At 40.0% G+C, this 20,169-nt stretch overlaps 1 protein-coding gene and 1 long non-coding RNA gene across 5 annotated transcripts in view; one reads left to right on the forward strand and one right to left on the reverse strand.

The window, feature by feature from the left end:
- Positions 1-20,169, reverse strand: part of LOC124868204 (testis-expressed protein 2-like) — a 41,745-nt gene that overhangs the window by 8,549 nt on the left and 13,027 nt on the right. For 2 of the 3 annotated variants that reach the window (XM_047365151.1, XM_047365149.1), the window contains exons 3-8: positions 8,619-10,135; positions 5,705-5,905; positions 4,017-4,344; positions 3,664-3,905; positions 3,328-3,492; positions 2,837-2,936 (exon numbers count right to left, since the gene is read on the reverse strand). In XM_047365151.1, the coding sequence (XP_047221107.1) occupies positions 2,837-2,936; positions 3,328-3,492; positions 3,664-3,905; positions 4,017-4,344; positions 5,705-5,905; positions 8,619-10,112 (2,530 nt within the window). In that variant the 5' untranslated portion in view covers positions 10,113-10,135. Of the gene's footprint in view, positions 1-2,836; positions 2,937-3,327; positions 3,493-3,663; positions 3,906-4,016; positions 4,345-5,704; positions 5,906-8,618; positions 10,136-16,827; positions 16,975-20,169 lie in introns of those variants that run through there. The other variant, XM_047365150.1, reaches the window with a different exon arrangement.
- LOC124868206 overlaps positions 16,620-20,169 on the forward strand; it is a 39,169-nt gene continuing 35,619 nt past the window's right edge. For both annotated transcript variants that reach the window (XR_007038272.1, XR_007038271.1), the window contains exon 1: positions 16,620-16,815. This is a non-coding gene — a long non-coding RNA (uncharacterized LOC124868206). The remainder of the gene's footprint in view (positions 16,816-20,169) is intronic.

A 20,169-nucleotide genomic window follows, 5' to 3' on the forward strand; every position in this document is an offset into this window, starting at 1 on the left:
GTCACTACAAATATCCTTTTAGATATGAAGACTGTATAAAGGAAAAAAAAAATTTGGAAAAGAGCACCAAATATACATGTGATGAGAGGTCAGACTATATGGAGGGATGACAGAAGATATGTTTTGCAGGGATGGGGTTGCATATGGAGATTGTGTAACATTAAATAAAAACTATGTAAGAAAAATGTTCATGCAAAAAAAGGCCAATTACTCAATGACAATATGCTCAACACACAACAGACAAGGTTCATTGATCCACTGCAATCAGCAGCTTGTTCCAGGAATGAGCTTGCAAGAAAAGCAAAGAGGAAGACTTGAGATGCCTGGAGAATAGAACCACTTGTGCCATTTCCAATTCTGAAACAATTTCCAGAAACTTACCAGATTGTTTCTGTTGGAGGATTTGGTAGGTCATTAAAAATGACCTTTCCCCTGCAAAGTTTCAGCCTCAAAACAGAAACATACACTGGGATTAGCAGAAAAAATGTCAAGTAAGCTTGATCCAAATGTATAAAGAGGCATTAGTTAGACTTATACACCACCTCCTGAGCACTTATTTCTATATCGATGTTCTGGGTAATAGTCCAAACATGATCCATGTTTTAGAAAATAAATGAACAAAAGCTGTTGCTATTTCGGTTAGTGATGCAATACACCCCTGCTCTCATTGAAGGTTTATACGAGAGCTGCGTGATAAAAATGAGGCAGTGACTCATGGCGCAGAGAAGAAGAGTGAAAACTAAGTATACCCACAAAGAGGAAGGTAATGCAGCGGGAGGAAAGTTCTGAAAGAGAGCACCAAATACTCGTGATGAAAGGACAGACTGTATGGAAGGACAACAAAAAGGAAGCAGAGTTCAATCTTTCTCCACATGCACCCATTTAAATAAAATTCAAACACCGCATTAGCTGTACAGGTTTAAGCTTCAACCTAATTACTCAGACAGACATCCTGGTTATGTGATTATTTATTTTCTGTGTTGCGCCGAAAAAAAAGACTAAACACATTTCTGTCAACTGGAGAAATATTTCAGGATCTGCACAACATCGATTACACCATCCTTACTGCAACATCTCCAACCATGCAAAGCTTCTAATACTGTAGCAAAGGACGGCATCAAACAAAGCCCTGAGGTGTTGTTGGTCAGACAGTGACACAGCAGCTTTAGAGGCGAATAGTTGTACTTTAAACACAAATAAGAAGCATGCCTCTCTGACCTGACTGCCTGATAAGCTCAGGGGGGAGTTTCAACGCTTGTTTTGCTTGACTGGTACATAAAATCTTAGTATGTTCCCTTTTGTTTTGGTGTCCTGTCCTGACTCACAATTGTTGCCTGAGTGCCAAGAACAAGCCCAACAGATTTACTTGAACAAGTGAAGCATTATGGCTTTTGCATTATTTATATATATATACATATATATATACATATACATATATATATATATATATATATATATATATATACACATGCCTGCCATGCCTGCCTATATATACATACATATACATACATATATATATATATATGTATGTATGTATTGTCTGTTACCAGAAATTCTGGGTTATGAAAAATAAATCTACAAAATGAAATTTTACAAAACACAAACTCTTAAGCCTATTGAACACAGGTATGTAGGTGGGTCTGAGAGCACGAAACAGGTAGGTGATAAAAAGACAAAGTATTATGAATATATTCTAATTTATTGAGATGCACCTATAGAGTCATAGACAATCCTGTTCCTAATATGATATTCCCAGTGTAATCCAACCTTTGGATACAATACTGGTAGTAGTTCAATAAATCTGAAGGGCTGGTAACCAGTTAAACAGAAACTATTTAGCTGGTAGCAGCTGAAGGAGTTTGTAGTTTTCCCCTGCTATAGTGAGGACATGACATCCTTAAAACGCCTTCCATGCACAGTTGTAAAGTTTAAAGTCCAGCAACATATTACACTTGGGGTGGACTGGTTTAAATATGCCTGCCTTACTTTCACTGCCTTCTTCAACCTGAGACTCTGTGTTCGATGGATGATCAATAAACTCCTCAGTATAAAGCGGGGCCACCAAATATAGTTTTCAGGGTAATTTTAAGTATTGAATGCCAGCTGCATAAAAGTTTTTTGGGTTGTTTTTTTAAGTTAAATGAAAAGGAGGAGAACGAGATCTACGCATCAGAGCGAAAGCATAGAACTGCAATGCATAGAATGTGTCTTATAGATGATTACACAATCTCTCTAATTTGGCAGCTGGTGAGCCTTTTCTCATCCTTCCTGATCTAGGATCCTAGGATCATCATATTGGTCACCCCCGCTTTAAGCCCCAGAGACCATCATCATGCTCACCTCTGAAAAAGATTTATGGTTGCATTACAAACTGCTGCAACTATGCAACTATTGCAGGTACACAGAACGGATCTGCTTTAACTGATCTAGAAGTATATTCTTGCTTTGAATTTGTGAATTTGAAACTCGTCAGCGTGTTGCACAAACTGTGTTGTTTGTCATAGCAACTGTTCCAAAAGATTTGAATATTGAAGCAAAAGTCTGTGAGAACTTTATATGAGGAACGCTGTCGGATTCAGAACCTGATGATCATATCGCTACACCTTAGAACTGACATCTCTTATGTGATTATTTGTCAAAGTGCTATGTTGTCACAGTCATTAAAGAGCTTAAACACTTAAACCTGCAACATGTTTAAAAGCAGAAAGAAATAAAGGTTGCCTTCCTTGACATGGTCTCACAGAGCAGATGCTTTCACAGGCTGAATAGCTAGTCCAAACTCATGATTACCACCCATGTGTGTATATCTGTGTGTGTTGTGTGGCCCATCTCTTGCCTCGATAGTCAACTGAAGGTGCAGATGCTCCATGGATTCTGGGAGTGCTTGTGCCCATGTCCAGTTCTGTCAGGGTTAGCTCATTCATGAAGTAAGGCAGCTGAAAAAACAAGCATACAGCCAGTGTGAGGACTCTGTGAAATGTTTTAATAATATTTAACATCACTTAGGGGGACCAGTTGATTTGAGTACAACACTGCTGAAATGTATAGAAACTATACAAATGGTAAGATGATGTTGAACCCACAACACAAACAGAACAGCAAAGGGACCCCTCTGCATAACTACACTCAGTGATCACTTATTTAGTTTAATGCTTGTAAATACAAATAGTGAATCAGCCATTCACATGGCAGCAACCTAATGTATTTAGCCATCTAGGTGTGCTGAAGATGACTGTCTGAGGTTCAAACTGAGCATTAAAATGGGGAAGATGGTGCATTTGTGTACTCCAGTACCTAAAGCTCGTAACAGGTCTTGTTTACACTCACTCTTATCTTGCTGAGCTTCATCTGAATCTTCTTGGAAACTTGTTCACCCCAATAGGGCTCGGTCAGGAAGTCCCAGAAGAGCCTGCCGAGAACTGCGTTCACCCAGGCAACAGAGTCCTCTTCCTCTCCCCTGGGCTGCACCTGAGCTGAAGTGTTACTCTGAAGCTAAGCACAGAGTTCCCATTAACATGAGTCTAAAACATTCAAACCTGCTGCATTTTTATTATCCTCCTTCAACTTTTTAATTATAAGCCCAGAAGCTGAACATAAAGTGACAGGTTACCACCTTAGAAAGAGAACAGAATATTTTATCATTATAAAATAAACTTGTGCTACCTTTTTATCAGCTCCAGGGGTGCTCTGCAGACTCTGAGCAGAGCTCGCTGATGTGAGACCGACTGCCTGCTGTTTTGGCAGTAAGGAGCCCATGTACACACTGTAGTCTAAAAAAAGTTTGCCTTTGCCACTGCCTGCTATTGTCAGGGAGGCTGTTGAGTCTCTAGACTTGAGCTGTGGTGCCAGGGCTTCATCGAGACTGCTGCGACTACTGCTGCGGCTGTGAGAAGCTGAGGTTGTGGCTGTAACAAATTACAGATTCCCATTTTGAAATGTTCTTATAGGGATTTTTATGTAAGCCTGGATTAAAAAAATATCAACAACAGAAAAGTGCTTAAAAATCTCCTATTGACCTTTTTTACTGGTTCCAACACAGGGAACTTTCTTCACGTCTGCTCTGACATTAGAGGCTGACAGAAACCGTTGGAACCATTCCTCTTTCTCCCTCCCAGTCCGGCCAAACAGGAAGATGGTCCGGTCTCTTCGAGACAGAGAGGATTGTCGGTCCTGTGCTCCACTGGTTCTCTCTCCATTAATACCAGAACTTGAGGTCTCGCTGCCTTCAGACTTGTTGCCTTCTGCCTTTGACATGAAGTCTTCTTGTCTGCCAAGTTCAATGCAGATGGGGTATTTTTTGTTCCACACTCGCTTCCTGGCTAGATTTAGAGGCACTAAGTAGACCTGAGGGAAGGTTTGTGGGAAAATTAAACAGGTTTGTCAGGTCATCATGTTTTTTATTCTTTCACCAAAAAGCTAATTTTATTGGTGTAATGCTAATGGTAATAAATACCGTATCTCACAAAAGTGAGTACACCCCTGACATTTTTATAAATGTTATTACATCTTTATTATATCATAGGACAACACTGAAGATATGACACTTTGACACAAGTTAAATTAGTCAGTGTACAGCCTGTATAATGGTGCAAATTTGCTGTCCCCTCAAAGTAACTCAACACAGCCATTAATGTCTAAATAAAAGTGAGTACACCCCTAAGTGAAAATGTCTAAATTGTGCCCAATTAGCCATTTTCCCTTCCCCCAAGCCATGTGACTTGTTAAGAGTTACAGGTCTCAGGTGTGAATGGGGAGCAGGTAGTTAAATTTGGTGTTATTGCTCTCACACTCTCTCATCCTGGTCAATAGAAGTTCAACATGGCACCTCAGGGCAAAGAACTCTCTGAGGATCTGAGAAAAATAACTGTTCAACATAAAGGTGGCCTAGGCTTTAAGAAGATTGCCAACACCTTGATGCTGAGCTGCAGCACAGTGGCTAAAACCATACAGCGGTTGTACAGGACAGGTTCCACTGGCCTCGCCATGGTCAAACAATGAAGTCGAGTTCAGCTTCATATCCAGAGGATGTCTTTGAAAATAGACGTATGAGTGCTGCCAGCATTGCTGCTAAGGTTGAAGGGCGAGGGGGAAGGCAGTGGGGTCAGCCTGTCAGTGCTCAGACCATACGCCACAAACTGCATCACATTGGTCTTCATGGTGAGCAGACTACTGGAACCATGTCCTGGGGTCTGATAAGCAGTGTTTAGCATTCCAACATGATAATGACCCCAAACACACCTCCATGACGACCACTGCCTTGCTAAAAAAACTGAGGGTAAAGGTGCTGGACTGACCAAGCAGGTCTTCAGACCTAAACCCTACTGAGCATCTGTGAGGCATCCTCAGACAGAAGGTGGAGGAGTGCAAGGTCTCCAACATCCAGCAGCTTCCTGATTTCGCCAATGAGGACTGGAGAGGATTCCAATGTAAACCTGTGTATCTTTAGTGAACTCCATGCCCAAAAGAGTTAAGGCAGTGCTAGAAAATAATGGTGGCCACACAAAACATTGAAACTTTCGGCACAGTTTGGATATTTCCACTTAGTGGTGTACTCACTGCATCTTACAATGAGCTACTGTTTGCGGACTCTCCACTGACTATCAGTTTACTTTTCAAAAGATAAAGAACAACTTTAAATAAAACCTTCCAAGGATGTGTAAGATTACATCTGAAAACATGGTAAATCAGTAGTGTAAAAGCATACCTTGCTGTTGCTAAGGTCATAGATCTTCTGACTGACAAAGCTCACGTCAGACTTTGGTTCGTTGTGTGCGGCACGGCGGGCGATGTTGTGGTTGGGCTTGGAAAGACGAATGATGGTACCCTCGAGGCGGACGAATACAGAGTGAGTGAGTGTGGCGTGGTAAGTCTCTGCATCATAATTTGAAATCTCATTCATCCAGCCCTGAAAGAATAACATACTGGTTTCATAAACAATGCTCCATTGAACCATATTGGTGTTGAAATCTGAAATGATAAAATATTAACCTTTGTTGTTATTCTTGGCACTTATATTATTATTGTGCTCTAGTATTATTATTATTTTTTTTTTAAATCAGACATTATTTAATAACCCATGGCTGTTCAAAAAAAGCTACCAACTATTAGTATTTATTGACTTTCCGCATTAAAGTCAAATATCATCACATGCTAGTTTGAGAAAGTCTAAATAAATGATTGCCAAACCTTTCATTTTTAAGGAAAATAGATAGAAAAACTTTTTTGACACAAAGGAGTCTTAAGAACCGCGTTCTCTAAAGAAAAGGCACTTCCATATACGATGACATGTCTACCGGAACTGCAGAGCATAAACAGCAAATAGATTATTTTCTTGACCCAAGGCGTATTGGCAGCACAGGAAAGGACAGTGTGAACACTTGGACTTCCCCAAACACCCTGTATGTAGGAAACATACAGTGCCTTGCGAAAGTACTCGGCCCTCTTGAACTTTTCAACCTCTTGCCACATTTCAGGCTTCAAACATAAAGATATAAAATTCAAATTTTTGTTGAAGAATCAACAAGTGGGACACAATCGTGAAGTGGAATGACATTTATTGGATGTGTCAAACTTTTTTAACAAATAAACTGAAAAGTGGGGCGTGCGATATTATTCGGCCCCCTTTACTTTCAGTGCAGCAAACTTACTCCAGAAGTGTGTCACAAGCCACCTGGGAGACACACCAAACATGTGGAAGAAGGTGCTCTGGTCAGATGAAACCAAAATCTAACTGTTTGGCCACAATGCAAAACGATATGTTTGGCGTAAAAGCAACACAGCTCATCACCATGAACACACCATCCCCACTGTCAAACATGGTGGTGGCAGCATCATGGTTTGGGCCTGCTTTTCATCAGCAGGGACAGGGAAGATGGTCAAAATTGATGGGAAGATGGATGGGGCCAAATACAGGACCATTCTGGAAGAAAACCTGTTGGAGTCTGCAAGAGACCCGAGACTGGGATGGAGATTTATCTTCCAACAAGACAATGATCCAAAACATAAAGCCAAATCTACAATGGAATGGTTCACAAATAAACGTATCCTGGTGTTGGAATGGCCAAGTCAAAGTCCAGACCTGATTCCAATCGAGAATCTGTGGTAAGAGCTGAAGACTGCTGTTCACGAACGCTCTCCATCCAACCTCACTGAGCTCCAGTTGTTTTGCAAGGAAGAATGGTTGCAAGAATTTCAGTCTCTCGATGTGCAAAACTGATAGAGACATACCCCAAGCGACTTGTAGCTGTAATTGCAGCAAAGGGTGGCGCTACAAAGTATTAACGCAAGGGGGTCGAATAATATTGCACGCCCCACTTTTCAGTTTTTTATTTGTTAAAAAAATTTGACACATCCAATAAATTTCATTCCACTTCACGATTGTGTCCCACTTGTTGATTCTTCAACAAAAATTTGAATTTTATATCTTTATGTTTGAAGCCTGAAATGTGGCAAGAGGTTGACCAGTTCAAGGGGGCCGAGTACTTTCGCAAGGCACAGTAGATGAGCTTTGGGAAAGTAAACGGGTCCTCCTCACTAAGGAAGGAATTAAGTACAGCTAAATGACTAGGTCCCTTTATGCCACTGCTACGCTAGATCATTGAGGCAGCCACAGGTGTTGTAGCAGAAAGTTTACTAAGCTACAACATGTTATTATCTGGATCCAATTCTGTTCTCCCTAAACAAATGGACTGCTAATGAAGGTGTTTTTGCTTTGACCCACATCACTAAATTGCTCGTTTCACAACTCCTCCGTACCCTTATATTGCATAGCTGTCATGGGTCTGTGACACCCCTCCAGCTGCATCAAAGGGATAATATCGGTCTGTTAACTTTAAACCCCCATTACATATTTGGGCCATTTCGGCTCATTAAAATAGAACAGATTGAAATGAGCACCTCGCAGACAGGACAGACTATTTTCTGGACAGGCTGCTGGTCTCTTATGTGCAGGCTAATGCCTGTGACTTTGCAGTATTTTTACTAACTTCCATTTCATAGATATCCTCACTTTCTAAACTGCAATTCAAGAAAGAGACATTAGCACCACTATTCCTTTACTTGAATGGTTTTTGTGTTCAGCATTAATGAAGTGTTGGCGTTCCGTTAGTAACATCATTCATCACAACTTTTGAATCTGTTCTTGGTGGTCCTGTTCTAGTCTTCTTACGCAATTATCAATTTTGGACATGTAAATAAATATAACCACTGTGAGCTATAACACAACTGAAAATAAATAAGAAAGTGGTTACAATTAGACATGCCCTCTGAAGTGAAGCTTTTTAAATTCAGTCACAGTTGCAATGTTTCTTTAAGGAAACATTTAACAATTGCAATTCATTTCCAAATATTATTAAAACAACATAAATACAAATCAGAATATCTGACCACTTTCACAAATATTTACTTTTAATTTATGTCTTAGCCAAAAAGCACAAGAAAGTGTAGCAAATCAATATAGTTTATTGATTCAACATTTAATCTAAAAATTTACATAATCTACATAATCATCTGTTCTCAAACTGTAAAAAGAAAACAAAACTGTGTTTATTATTAAGCTGACAAAAATACCACAGCATAAAAGAATTAAATAAGTGATAAAAAGGGTTGAAATGACTGACCTTATAGATTTCTGGCTCTTTAACATTCAGCTTGGTCCTATTCCACAGCCATCTGTGGATTCTGGAATGTCTCTCTTCACCTCCAGACCGTTTTGGTCCTGTGAGCCAAACAACACCGATAGCTAAAAAGAATCCTAGTCCAACCCCAAGTAGCATTCCTCCAATGTAGCTTGGAAGTGGTAATACAAAGCACCCATAGACCAGAACAGTAAGGAGAGCGAGAGTATAGTGTGGGACATCAGGTGCTGGCTCAAAACCTTCACATTCATCATCACAGCCTGGGTCCGAACTACCACTTAGTGGCAGTTGACTACCAGTTCGAGTGTCATTAGTTCCTTCAATAACTTCAGCCTCTATGTCAGTGCAAAACTCAAAGTCTTCATTGTTCAGAATGCAAAAGTCCTCCTCCTCCTGTTTTGCCAGAGAAGACATAGAAAGTAAAGATAGTTTAATTGGGCTTTTAGTGTCGGCCGAGGGGTCTTGAGGTGACTCGGCTGCAACAGCAGTCCAGCTGTTGGGGCTTTCTGCCTCAACTTCACCTCCATCCTCCTCTTTGATGCAGTAGTTGTTGTTGCTCTCTTGGTTACCATTGGCAGAAGTGAGGGCAGAGAGTTCTGTGGCACTGGCAGACAGCGCCTTAGGCCGGTAAATGCCACCACCACTCTTTTCATCCATGATCTTACTGAGCAGCTGGAGTGGTTCGGAAATGGCTTCAGTGAGACGCCGCTTGGTGTCCTCAAATCGTGCTTCGACTTCTGAGACTTTAAAGAAGCTTCGGTTGTCTGGAGAAGTTAATGGCGATGAGGGGGCAGTTTTAGAATCGCTAACTGATGCCACTGCAGCAGACTGCATCCTTGACTGTGCAAATTGCTTTAAGACTTGCAGGTTAAGGCGAGACTCTGGAAGACGGTAGGATGTGGAAGAAGAGGATGAGTCCTGGGATGTATCCGAGGACAGGGATTTGACGAGACTTTTCATGAGTTGCCTGTGTCTTAATGATGAAGTCGGAGCAGAGGAGACCCCATCATGGGACTCAACGTCCGAGGATAGTGACTTTACCAACCCTAAGGTGGAGGGAAAGCTCAGAGATTTTATGGGAGAAGAATTGGCAATTGAGGCCTTTTCCTCAGGAACATGTGAAGACAGGGTTTGTGTCAGAGAACGGTTAGTGGGATTACTTGAACTGGGAGAAAACCTGAAGGATTCGGGAATGACTGCAATGCCAGCTGCAGAATCCAGGGGAGCCCCTTCAAACATGTCCTCACTTGCTTCCAGAGCCGTCACAATATTTGAGTCGTCTGGAGGAGCTGATGCTGTAGAGGAGGTTGGTATGAACAGACCCTCTTCCTCCTCTTCTTCCTTCTTCCCAAGAGCTGAGAAGTGGATGGTAATGGCCTCCTTTGATGGTGATCGCTGGACATGGAGTTTAGGGGCCATGGCGGGTGGCTTTTTATCTGGGGATCTCTTTCCATGGCTAGGATACTGGCTGGTCATTTCAGTACTCCCAATGAGTCAGTCTGCAAACAATAAACAGAGTGTAAAGGAAATAAGTAATAAACTGCCTCAATAAGCCTTCAGTTAATCAACAAAGACATTAATACATTTGAATGCCTCTTGATATTTGTTATTGGTTGCCATTTAAACAAAATGAACAACATCAAACATGGCCATCTAAAGTAAGAGGTCAAAAGTTAATCAAAACAAAAAACAAACCTCGTAAAGTCTAACCAAAAACTTTACATGCCGGGCAGTGGTAATAAGAATATTTTGCATATTTTACTATTACACAACCTACATTTGTTCCTACAACGTCTTTGTTTGAGAGCTTTAAACTATGTTTTTAATACTGAAAGAGTCTTGGCAAATGTTTTCCACCCAGAAAAGTACAATAGATAGAAAAAGTTTACATAAGCCTGACAAATTGACAGGTCTTTGATGTAGAAAAAAGAAGACCAAGATAAAAATGTTTTCCACATATGTACATCCCTAAATACTCTAAAGCAGCCTTGAATTCTAAAACAAAGGTATTTCTGGGTAAAGGAATTGACAGTCCAAGTCTTCCTTTGGACAGCATTTTTTTTAGGCCACCCCACAAATTTTCCATTGGACTCAGTACTGGGTACTACCTTTCTAGCAGAAGCCTGAAGGTTCTGTGCCAAAACTAAATAGTATATGCAACTGCTCATATTTTCCTGCACCTTTAAAATTCCAGCTGAAGAAAACAGCCCCAGTGCATGATGCTGCCACCACCATGCTTCATTGTGGTTATGGTGTTCGTCTGGGGATGTGCTGTGTTGTTCTTGTGCTAAAAACACTTTTTAAAACCAAAAAGTTGATGACTGTCTTGACTGTGTTTACCTGACCATTTAGTGCCTTGGAAATTATTTTGTACCCTTCACCTGACTGCTACCATGCGAAAGTGAGAACCATCTGGTTCTTTGGAAGGTTTCTGCAGAGCATGGTTTTTGTTGTGAGGCATGAATGAGAAAATGTCAGGATAATAGATAAGCTTAATTTTATTTGGGGATAAATGGATGTACCTTAAAATATGGTGTACTGACTTCTATTTGTCATGAGTTTAAATAAGAGTCAGGAAGAGAGTGCTTTTTGTTTTCGGACTGAGCTATATAGTTTATAGACCACATTCAAGTTGGAAAACGTTCTAAAATAATAATCTTGCTCTCATTTTGTTTTTTCTCAGAGACGCATAAAAGTTTTCCATTCACTGTAGTTGGCACAATAGTAATACAATCTAAAGAGAGCACCTGTCCCAATGGCATCAGACAAAGTCCTGCTTATGAACTGAAATGGACACGGTGTAACACTCCATAACTGTTCACTGATGTAAATCACAAGATGCTTCACAGGCAATGTTTTCATCTTTATGTAGGGTGAAATACAGTACTACTGTTAGAAAAAACAACAACTTTATGTCTCATATTATTGTCTAAAATACATGTGTATCTTTGATATCCAACAAATTTGTCAACTGAAGTACAGAATGTAGGAATGTTTTCTGAAGAACCAGATTTCATTTAATCTGTCTAGTTTCATTTGTCTGTGTTTGATTATAGTTTCTCTTTTCTGACATGTCACTGCCCAAACTCCTGAGAGCTACACAAAATGATGCTTCAGTAACAAAAACCACCCCTAAATTTTCCTAAATGACAACAAATAGTCACATTGATAGACCTGTCAAGGTGAAACATCAACATACATATTCAAAGTCCTGGCAGAGCTGTTGTTCTAGAAGCTCGAGACAGTTAATATTCAAATATCTGGATCCATTGTAGTACAGTAATGTCACGAGAGTATGACTCACGTCCAGAGTTGTATAAACAACCCCCTGAGTGAACTTTTCATAAAAATACAAAGAAATGACAAAATTGTCTTTCATGTGAATGTTTTTGTTTGGGTTAAATTTGTAAAGAATATAAGGGCTGAAAAATAGAAAATAAATAAGGCCAAATAAAGACGATGATGACCACAGACGCTTGTTGTATGAAGGGAATATGCGATGAACCCAACTAACAACACTGTATTCAAATGAAATTAACAAAACTCTCAATAACAGAGAAACCTCATCAGGTATGATCCATCTGACAAACCTGAAATGAGATACATATCCCACAAACATTTAGTAAGACTGTCTATGAGAAAAAAAGGCCAAAAGTCTGAAATTACTCAAACACCAGAAAAAAATTATAATAATAATAATTCAAATATGCATTCAAACTTTCAGTTCTATATGCATCTCTGTAATGTCCTTTGGTAAAAATAGAGTTCTGGTAATATAATGCTGACGTCTGGCATTCATGTCCTTGTGCTTTGTCCGGGCAGCAAAGGCGATAGGAGGTCACACTGACTCACTCATTTACAGACTCCACTTACCCACTCATTGTCACATGGCTCATGAGTGAGCTTGTTACCCAGTGAGGCAATCTGCCAACCACCTCTATCCTCAGTTAGCCAGTTTCTGGTGCACGGCAACACAATGACCCATTGTAGTTGGCATTTGGAAATGGATAACATTTCAACACCAAACTCAAAATCCTTCAACAGCATACTAGAAATAAAAGATATGATGAATGCAGTTGGACCTGTTATCATGTTATCTTCAGATTAAAGCAGAACCTGACAAGACAAAACAGTGAGTGCACCAAAATTAAAAATAAGTAGTTGAAATTAGAAAAACTAGATTTGTTTCATACTCTCAAGGCATATTTACAATTTCAGCAAGCTAAAAACTGGCTTGCTTAAAGTTTCCATTTCCTGCTTGGAGTGACTATGGAAACTGAACAGACATACTGAATAGGTGGCTGTTCATATCTACATACTTTATATCTGGCTAGTCAACCCAGAACATATTTTTTCACTCTGAGTATTCTAGAAAAACAAAAAACAAAAGCAACGGTTTCCTGTTTTTTTCTGGGACAATCTGCAAACTTAGGCAGAATACACAAAGAGTGCCGCATTGTGTCTCCACAATTGATACCAACTGGCGCCTTTAACATGCCGGACACACTGTGTACAAGTCAGAACAAATTACTGGACTTGGATATGAATGGACGATTATCAGAATAATCAAGACGATGCTCATAAAGGATTGCTGGGCGCTGTGGAGCATCTGCCACCAACTACACACAACACACACTTCAGGTGTGGGCTGTTTAACAGAAAATAACAATGCCATATTTTAATCCCATCTTACGCTGTTCATGTGTGTTCTTTAGCCATCAGTGTGGAATGATCAGAATTATCAAAACATTTATAAAATATTTTGAGATAATCTACACTGGGATAAAGTCCCGTCTGGTGGTCTTATTTTAGCTGGAATAAGCTTGTCTTTGTGGCTTACACAAACTTGGTGTAAACTCACAAATGAATACATAAGGCATGACAACTTCTCATAAATACCCCATGTAACCCTCCTTAAAAAACACTTTAGACTTGCCAGCTGTCTATAATAGATTCCACATTGTTGTGTGTGCTACATTAAGTTTGAAACTGAAGCCCAATATAAGTTAGATTTAACTCACAGAGTCCGTTTCCCCCTCATCACTATAAAATATCACCATATTAGAGTAAAATGAAACATCTTAGGTTTTCATAGAAAAGAATCAGCCTATGCTGAGGTCAGTTTGTAAAGAAATAAAACTCACGTTAATCAGTAACAATGAACATATAAAATGTCTTCCGACGGTGGTGTTTAAAAAGGTTGACTATACACTAAACAGTTATCAATAAAAGGGTCAGAATATGAAACAAGAGCACCAGTTGGGGGAAAAAAAGAGGCGTATGAACTAATTGCCAGTCATGTCGAGACACATTATAATCTGCTAATGTGGAGAGATTCCAAAAAAGCCCCTGAATGCAAGTCTCACTTACTGTAACGAGGACCCGTTGTTGTGCCCCTTCTACTCCCATGATATAAGCTCAAAGCCACTCATTTGTAATTTTACAGTTCTGCTGATATCTAGGATGTCAATAAGTGAACCAAAACGAACAAACATGTCAGATGAGGAAAAAGTGGGAAAACATCATAAATTAGCATGTCAAGGTGCAAGCACATGACCCTCCCACCCCCAAAAATAAAATGTTGTTCTTGAGATGTGATGTTTAAGAGCTGCTGACTTTCTAATAAGCACTCATCTTACAATAACATGACTCTTTGTCCCACTCTGGGATCACTTCCTGTATGATCTCACCAGATGCTAGTCACATTTTTTCAGACTTTTTGGATCTGGGACAGAGAAGTAAAGAAATTGACCATCATGTCATGCTGTGTGTCACTGCTCCACCCTTACCACTCTCTTACAACATAGTAGCAGTTACAGGGATCTTGAGACATACGGTTACTCCAAGTATTCAGGCAGCTGGTTATAATCCAGTTTTTCACACATTTTTAAAAGGTAATACAAACTCCTTAATAACTACCAAAAAAAATTTAACAACTCCCAAAGGATCATCCATGTAATCAGTCTAGACCTGTGTAGAAATCCCACCCCAAAATAAAAACAAAACAAATAATGTTATGATGATCAGGGTTCATAGAGCGCCATGCAGGACTTATCGGCCTTAAATGACTGGACTGTTATTGGCTCATTCGCAAATAAAGTTCAAATCTTTAGTTTCAACAAAACATTTTTAATTTGCGCAGTACAGAGCAAGTTGGGCCTAAAAAAAGAATGTTTCAGGTCAAACTTGAGTTTAAAATGCAACTGAATGATACGGACCTGTTTCACTTCAGAGTCTGAGTTTGATACACTGATATAGAGCAGAAACAGTGCAAACTGCTGATATTAATAATTGTGCTAACAGATAAAATATCATTTGAAGGTATCAATTTTCTTTGTAACGTTTCACTGATAATATTTTAGATTGACACATGTGGAGACAATAAGATGACGAAAACTCATTTCCAAACGCAGCAATGTGCTGGACACATTTATCATGCGTTTTTCTCTCTATGTAACACAATTTGCTGTTTGACGTTTCCCCAATATTTAAACTTTCTGGTTTGCTTTGATGGAAATCCGCATTTTCCCTACTTCTCTAATTCTTTTCCATCTACACAATGCCTCCACTACTACATCTGAGCTTTAGGATCTTGGGCATCAACATCTATCTCAAGTGTGAGAATAAAAAAAAAGAAAACTGTGAAAGACCAAAAAGCTGTTTTTAATGCATGGAATCAGAAATATATTAGCCCACTCAATATTGCATCAATACATTTATTTGTGACTGTTTATGTTGCACACACTGATACTGCAACGATGACTGATTTGATGTGCTGTGCGGCTATTAGTGTTGTCAAAATAATCAATATTTTAGTGTAACCGGTACTAAGAAAATAAATTCTTTAAAGATACTAATTTACATTAGAAATCTATACAAACTAAGCCATTTTCATCTCCCCATGTGGGCCCACAACTTCAAACAGTCACAGTGCAGACACAGAGACTCAGCTCCTCCCTGCAGGGGCTCATCTAAGCAACCATGGCTCAGAAACAAAACAGTTAAGTGCTGCTGGAAGTTTACAGTGCGGCTGACATTGCAATGACATATGGAGACGAGCATTGGAGGCCCTTTATGGGAGACAAGAAAAATACTAGCATGTTGACTCAGACAGACTGTGCTACCGCTATAACCGACACTGATATTTGAGAGCAAAATAAAAAGATCAATAAATCACCTGTATCTGCAACAGTGAAGAAGTAAACCTCCCTGACAGCATAAGCTAAAGTCACCTGTTGCAAACAGCAGCTTGCCGAGAGTCAACCTGCCCAACAGCGAAACAAACCTGCTCAAAACAATATCAAAATATTGGTGTGTACAATACGGCAATTGCAAGGGACTGCTTAAATGCTAAATTTGGCAGGCTATTTTATTTCAGATGCCATGTATTAAATCTTCACACTCCTCATTATACATCTGGCCACTAGAATGGACGATCACGGTCCTTCCTTTATTCCACATCTGGTACAGATCTTAGTGACCAAGCTTGGGGAAAATGGATGAGACAGCAGCATGTTGGGAAAGAAAGCAGTGCAGAAATTATGTTAGTCGTCAATCACATGACTGCATTATTCAAAAATGATATCACATCATGTTTCCCAACCTAAGTGGCTACTGGATCAATTTAGGGTGTCATTATTACAAAATTGAAGAATTTTATCACATTTGAAATTAAACTACTTTATGTCAACATTCTGCACTTTTTGGCAAACTGCTACAACAGAAAAAAAAAAGATGTAGCACCTGTGAAACAAAACAGATTAAACAAATCCTGTCATTTACTTAGATCTGTCAGTACATATAATGTCAAAAGATAAAATAAATAGTAACAGGCAAATAAAAAAAAAAGATAAACGCAAGAAGCAATCGCTACATGACCATCACAGCCACTAATCCTGACAGTTCTGTAAATGTACAAGCTTTAAATACTCTAAAAGGGTTTTCACTGTACAAAATTCAGTTATCTTACTGTGAGGATATTTTTGCAAGTCATGCTGCTTGTTTCTTGCTGCAAATACAACATGTCAGCTCCCTTAGAGAATCTCAAATGTCATGCACCACCGTTTCATCACTGACATTAGGAGGAAACTTGCTGAGAGACGGAAGGTAAACGGCATGGAGAAAACACCCAGCAGAGAAAGCCTGGAAACACTTAGAGGTTGTCAAGAGAGAGATTAGAGTAAGTCCTTACTTGAATCCTGTCGTTTACTTAGACTGGTGACGGTTCGTCCTGAATTTTGGCTAAAAGTGTGATAAACTAAAGTCTCACATCTCATTGATCCTATTACTGCTACGCCAGAATCAGATACTGTAGCCACAGATATCTCCACGATTTGTAGCTCATATTTAAATGTTAATGGATAAGAACTGACGACACACATTTATAAAGAATGCTCTCTGCATGTGGTTGAACACTCCCTCATTTTTTAACAGATAAGCTCCAACAGGTTGAAACTCTGGAAAAACCTGAACCTTGCTCCCTAAAGTGAGTTGATCCGCTGTCTCTGTTGTGCTACGGGAGGCATTTTTATGAACAGTATGTGGATAGAGAGCTAACCTTAAAAATAAGAGTCAACACAAATTCAAACAGTGGTGAGTCCTATTACAGAACATCTCTATTTCCAAAGGTGTTGCCTTTTCTAGTTTGAAAATACCTGCATTCGAGGGGCATTTGGTATTGCTAAATTGTATAATGAGAAAGAAAATTACGTGACTCATCATTTCAGCAGTTTTTTCCACCACCATACTCCCTTTGTGCGTGTGGCATTTTAATAGCCAGTAAAATAAGTTGACAAATTCCTTCCTGACTTCATGTTGTGGAGACAAACAAAAAGCAGCTGCCCAACAGTCCTGAACCTGTTCTTAAGAATGCTGGCTAACTAGTGAGACAAGGACAAACTAAAATGTTTTGTGTTGAAATAATTCCTAGTACCAAGTGACTGCAAGGCCTCAAGCAACTGCTAGAACAAAATTAGCAGTGCAGTGTTCAGAGGACAATCGTCAGCTGTATTATTCTGTTTACCTGACAAAACGTAGAGAAACAGCATTTTATTTTGCTTGATCATAATTAAATCAGTGGATCGGTGGATGGAAAGACAAATGGAGGAAAGTTTGGAGAAACTGTTGGTTTCATGGACAGGTGGATTGATTGACATATGGACAGATAGATAGCTCAGATGATAGATGTAAAATCTAAAGGAGGCACTGGATTTATACTGACTGGTGGACAGATATTATGTAAGGATAGATGATAGAGGGCTGCACAGTGGCTCAGTTGGTAGCACTGTTGCCTTGCAGCAAGAAGGTCCTGGGTTCAGATCCTGCCCTTTCTGCATAGAGTTTGCATGTTCTCCCCATGCATGCGGGGGTTCTCTCCAGGTACTCCAGCTTCCTCATTGGTCTCTTAAAATTGCCTTTAGGTGCGAGTGCAGATGCATGTTTGTCCTGTGTGTCTGTGTTGGCCTGTGATGGACTGGCAGTGTGTTCAGGGTGTACCCCACCTCTCATCCCCCTGACCCTGCACAACTGGGTGCAGACCAGGGATGGATGAATGGACCGACCACTTCTAGATGCATCTTTTATCTAAAAGGCATAAGAAAAAGCCAGCTGGTTTAGTCAACTTAATTTCATAACCTCACATTGAAGAACAGTGTGGAAATCCAATTTTTTTGATACTTTATTTTCTTTTTCCTTGCCAACACAAACTTGGAAAACACTTAAAATCCAAATTTTTGTCCGAGCTACAGCACCCTGCTGGCGGTCAGACGTCTCAAGAGTTTCTCCGGTCCTTGGTCCTCAGAAGTGATCGCACACTATCTAAAACTGACTCTTAAATGAACAACTCTCAAACAGTTTCTAACTTTTAGCTCCTTTAATCTAAATTAGGGAGTGGAATGATTACAGAGCAGTCTGTAAATGGATGACGAAAGAGCCCCGTAAGAAGGTCACATGTAGTGTTATATCTGGCACTCCAATGCAATGGATGTACCCTCCCTCAGTGATTATCAGTAGACTATGTGTCATTATTGTGGTGTCTATCTGTTAGGTTGTGTAGTAGCGGGTGTCCATCACTAATCTAAGTGTGCCGTGGCCTTCAAATCCAACCAGTTACCGGCTGCTCCACTATCAAACCCAGTGCCCCAGCCACAGGTCATTCATTACAGACCTTGGGCCATTTATCCTTGTAATGTGTGTCCATGAGCATTCTTATCCTATTCTAACAAAAGGGAAACATTCGAACTTATGCTTCATATCACTATGGTATAAATGGGAAAAACAGCTATGAGTGATAGCCTGACCGGCGGGAGTACCGGCGCTTCTATTTGCATATCTATTTTTAAACGCCTGTAGAATTGCGACCAAATAAGCTAAAATACTTTTTTTTGCAAATGAAACCGGAGAGTTCAACTTACATATTCCACTCACCAAATGTCCCAGAGCACAGTTTTTATTTTCCAGAAAATGTCGAGAAATCCAGTAAAAAAAAAAAAAAGAAAACAAACATTAAAATCCACACCGCAGTATACTTCCTACATCGGAATATGCATGATGACATTAGTGGATGAAGTATCACATGGTTTTCTTTCACACCAATGCCTGCAACTACAGTAAATGATGTCATTTCCTGGGTGTTTTTTCCCGGGAGTGGTCTTTTTTTTCCCCCCAGAAGTTGTGGTTTTTTCGCGGTAAACTTCGCCCGCACTTTCGCTTTCATTTTCGTTGAGATGGTCTTATGAACATATATGTGTGCTCATAGGTATCTGGCACACTTAGAGATTTAATTACACATCTGTAAATACTTTATTACGATGTACAGTACAGACCAAAAGTTTGGACACACCTCATTCAAAGAGTTTTCTTTATTTTCATGACTATGAATATTGTAGCTTCACACTGAAGGCATCAAAACTATGAATTAACACGTGTGGAATTATATACTGAACAAAAAAGTGTGAAACAACTGAAAATATGTCTTATATTCTAGGTTCTTCAAAGTAGCCACCTTTTGCTTTGATTACTGCTCCACACACTCTTGGCATTCTGTTGATGAGCTTCAAGAGGTAGTCACCTGAAATGGTTTTCCAACAGTCTTGAAGGAGTTCCCAGAGATGCTTAGCACTTGTTGGCCCTTTTGCCTTCACTCTGCCGTCCACCTCACCCCAAACCATCTCGATTGGGTTCAGGTCCGGTGACTGTGGAGGCCAGGTCGTCTGGCGCAGCACCCCATCACTCTCCTTCTTGGTCAAATAGCCCTTACACAGCTTGGAGGTGTGTTTGGGGTCATTGTCCTGTTGAAAAATAAATGATGGTCCAACTAAACGCACACCGGATGGAATAGCAAGCCGCTGCAAGATCCTGTGGTAGCCATGCTGGTTCAGTATGCCTTCAATTTTGAATAAATCCCCAACAGTGCCACCAGCAAAGCACCCCCACACCATCACACCTCCTCCTCCATGCTTCACGGTGGGAACCAGGCATGTAGAGTCCATCCGTTCACCTCTTCTGTGCAGCACATAGACACGGTGGTTGGAAC

This window comes from Girardinichthys multiradiatus, chromosome 5, assembly GCF_021462225.1.
Source record: "Girardinichthys multiradiatus isolate DD_20200921_A chromosome 5, DD_fGirMul_XY1, whole genome shotgun sequence".
Classification (NCBI taxonomy): domain Eukaryota; kingdom Metazoa; phylum Chordata; class Actinopteri; order Cyprinodontiformes; family Goodeidae; genus Girardinichthys; species Girardinichthys multiradiatus.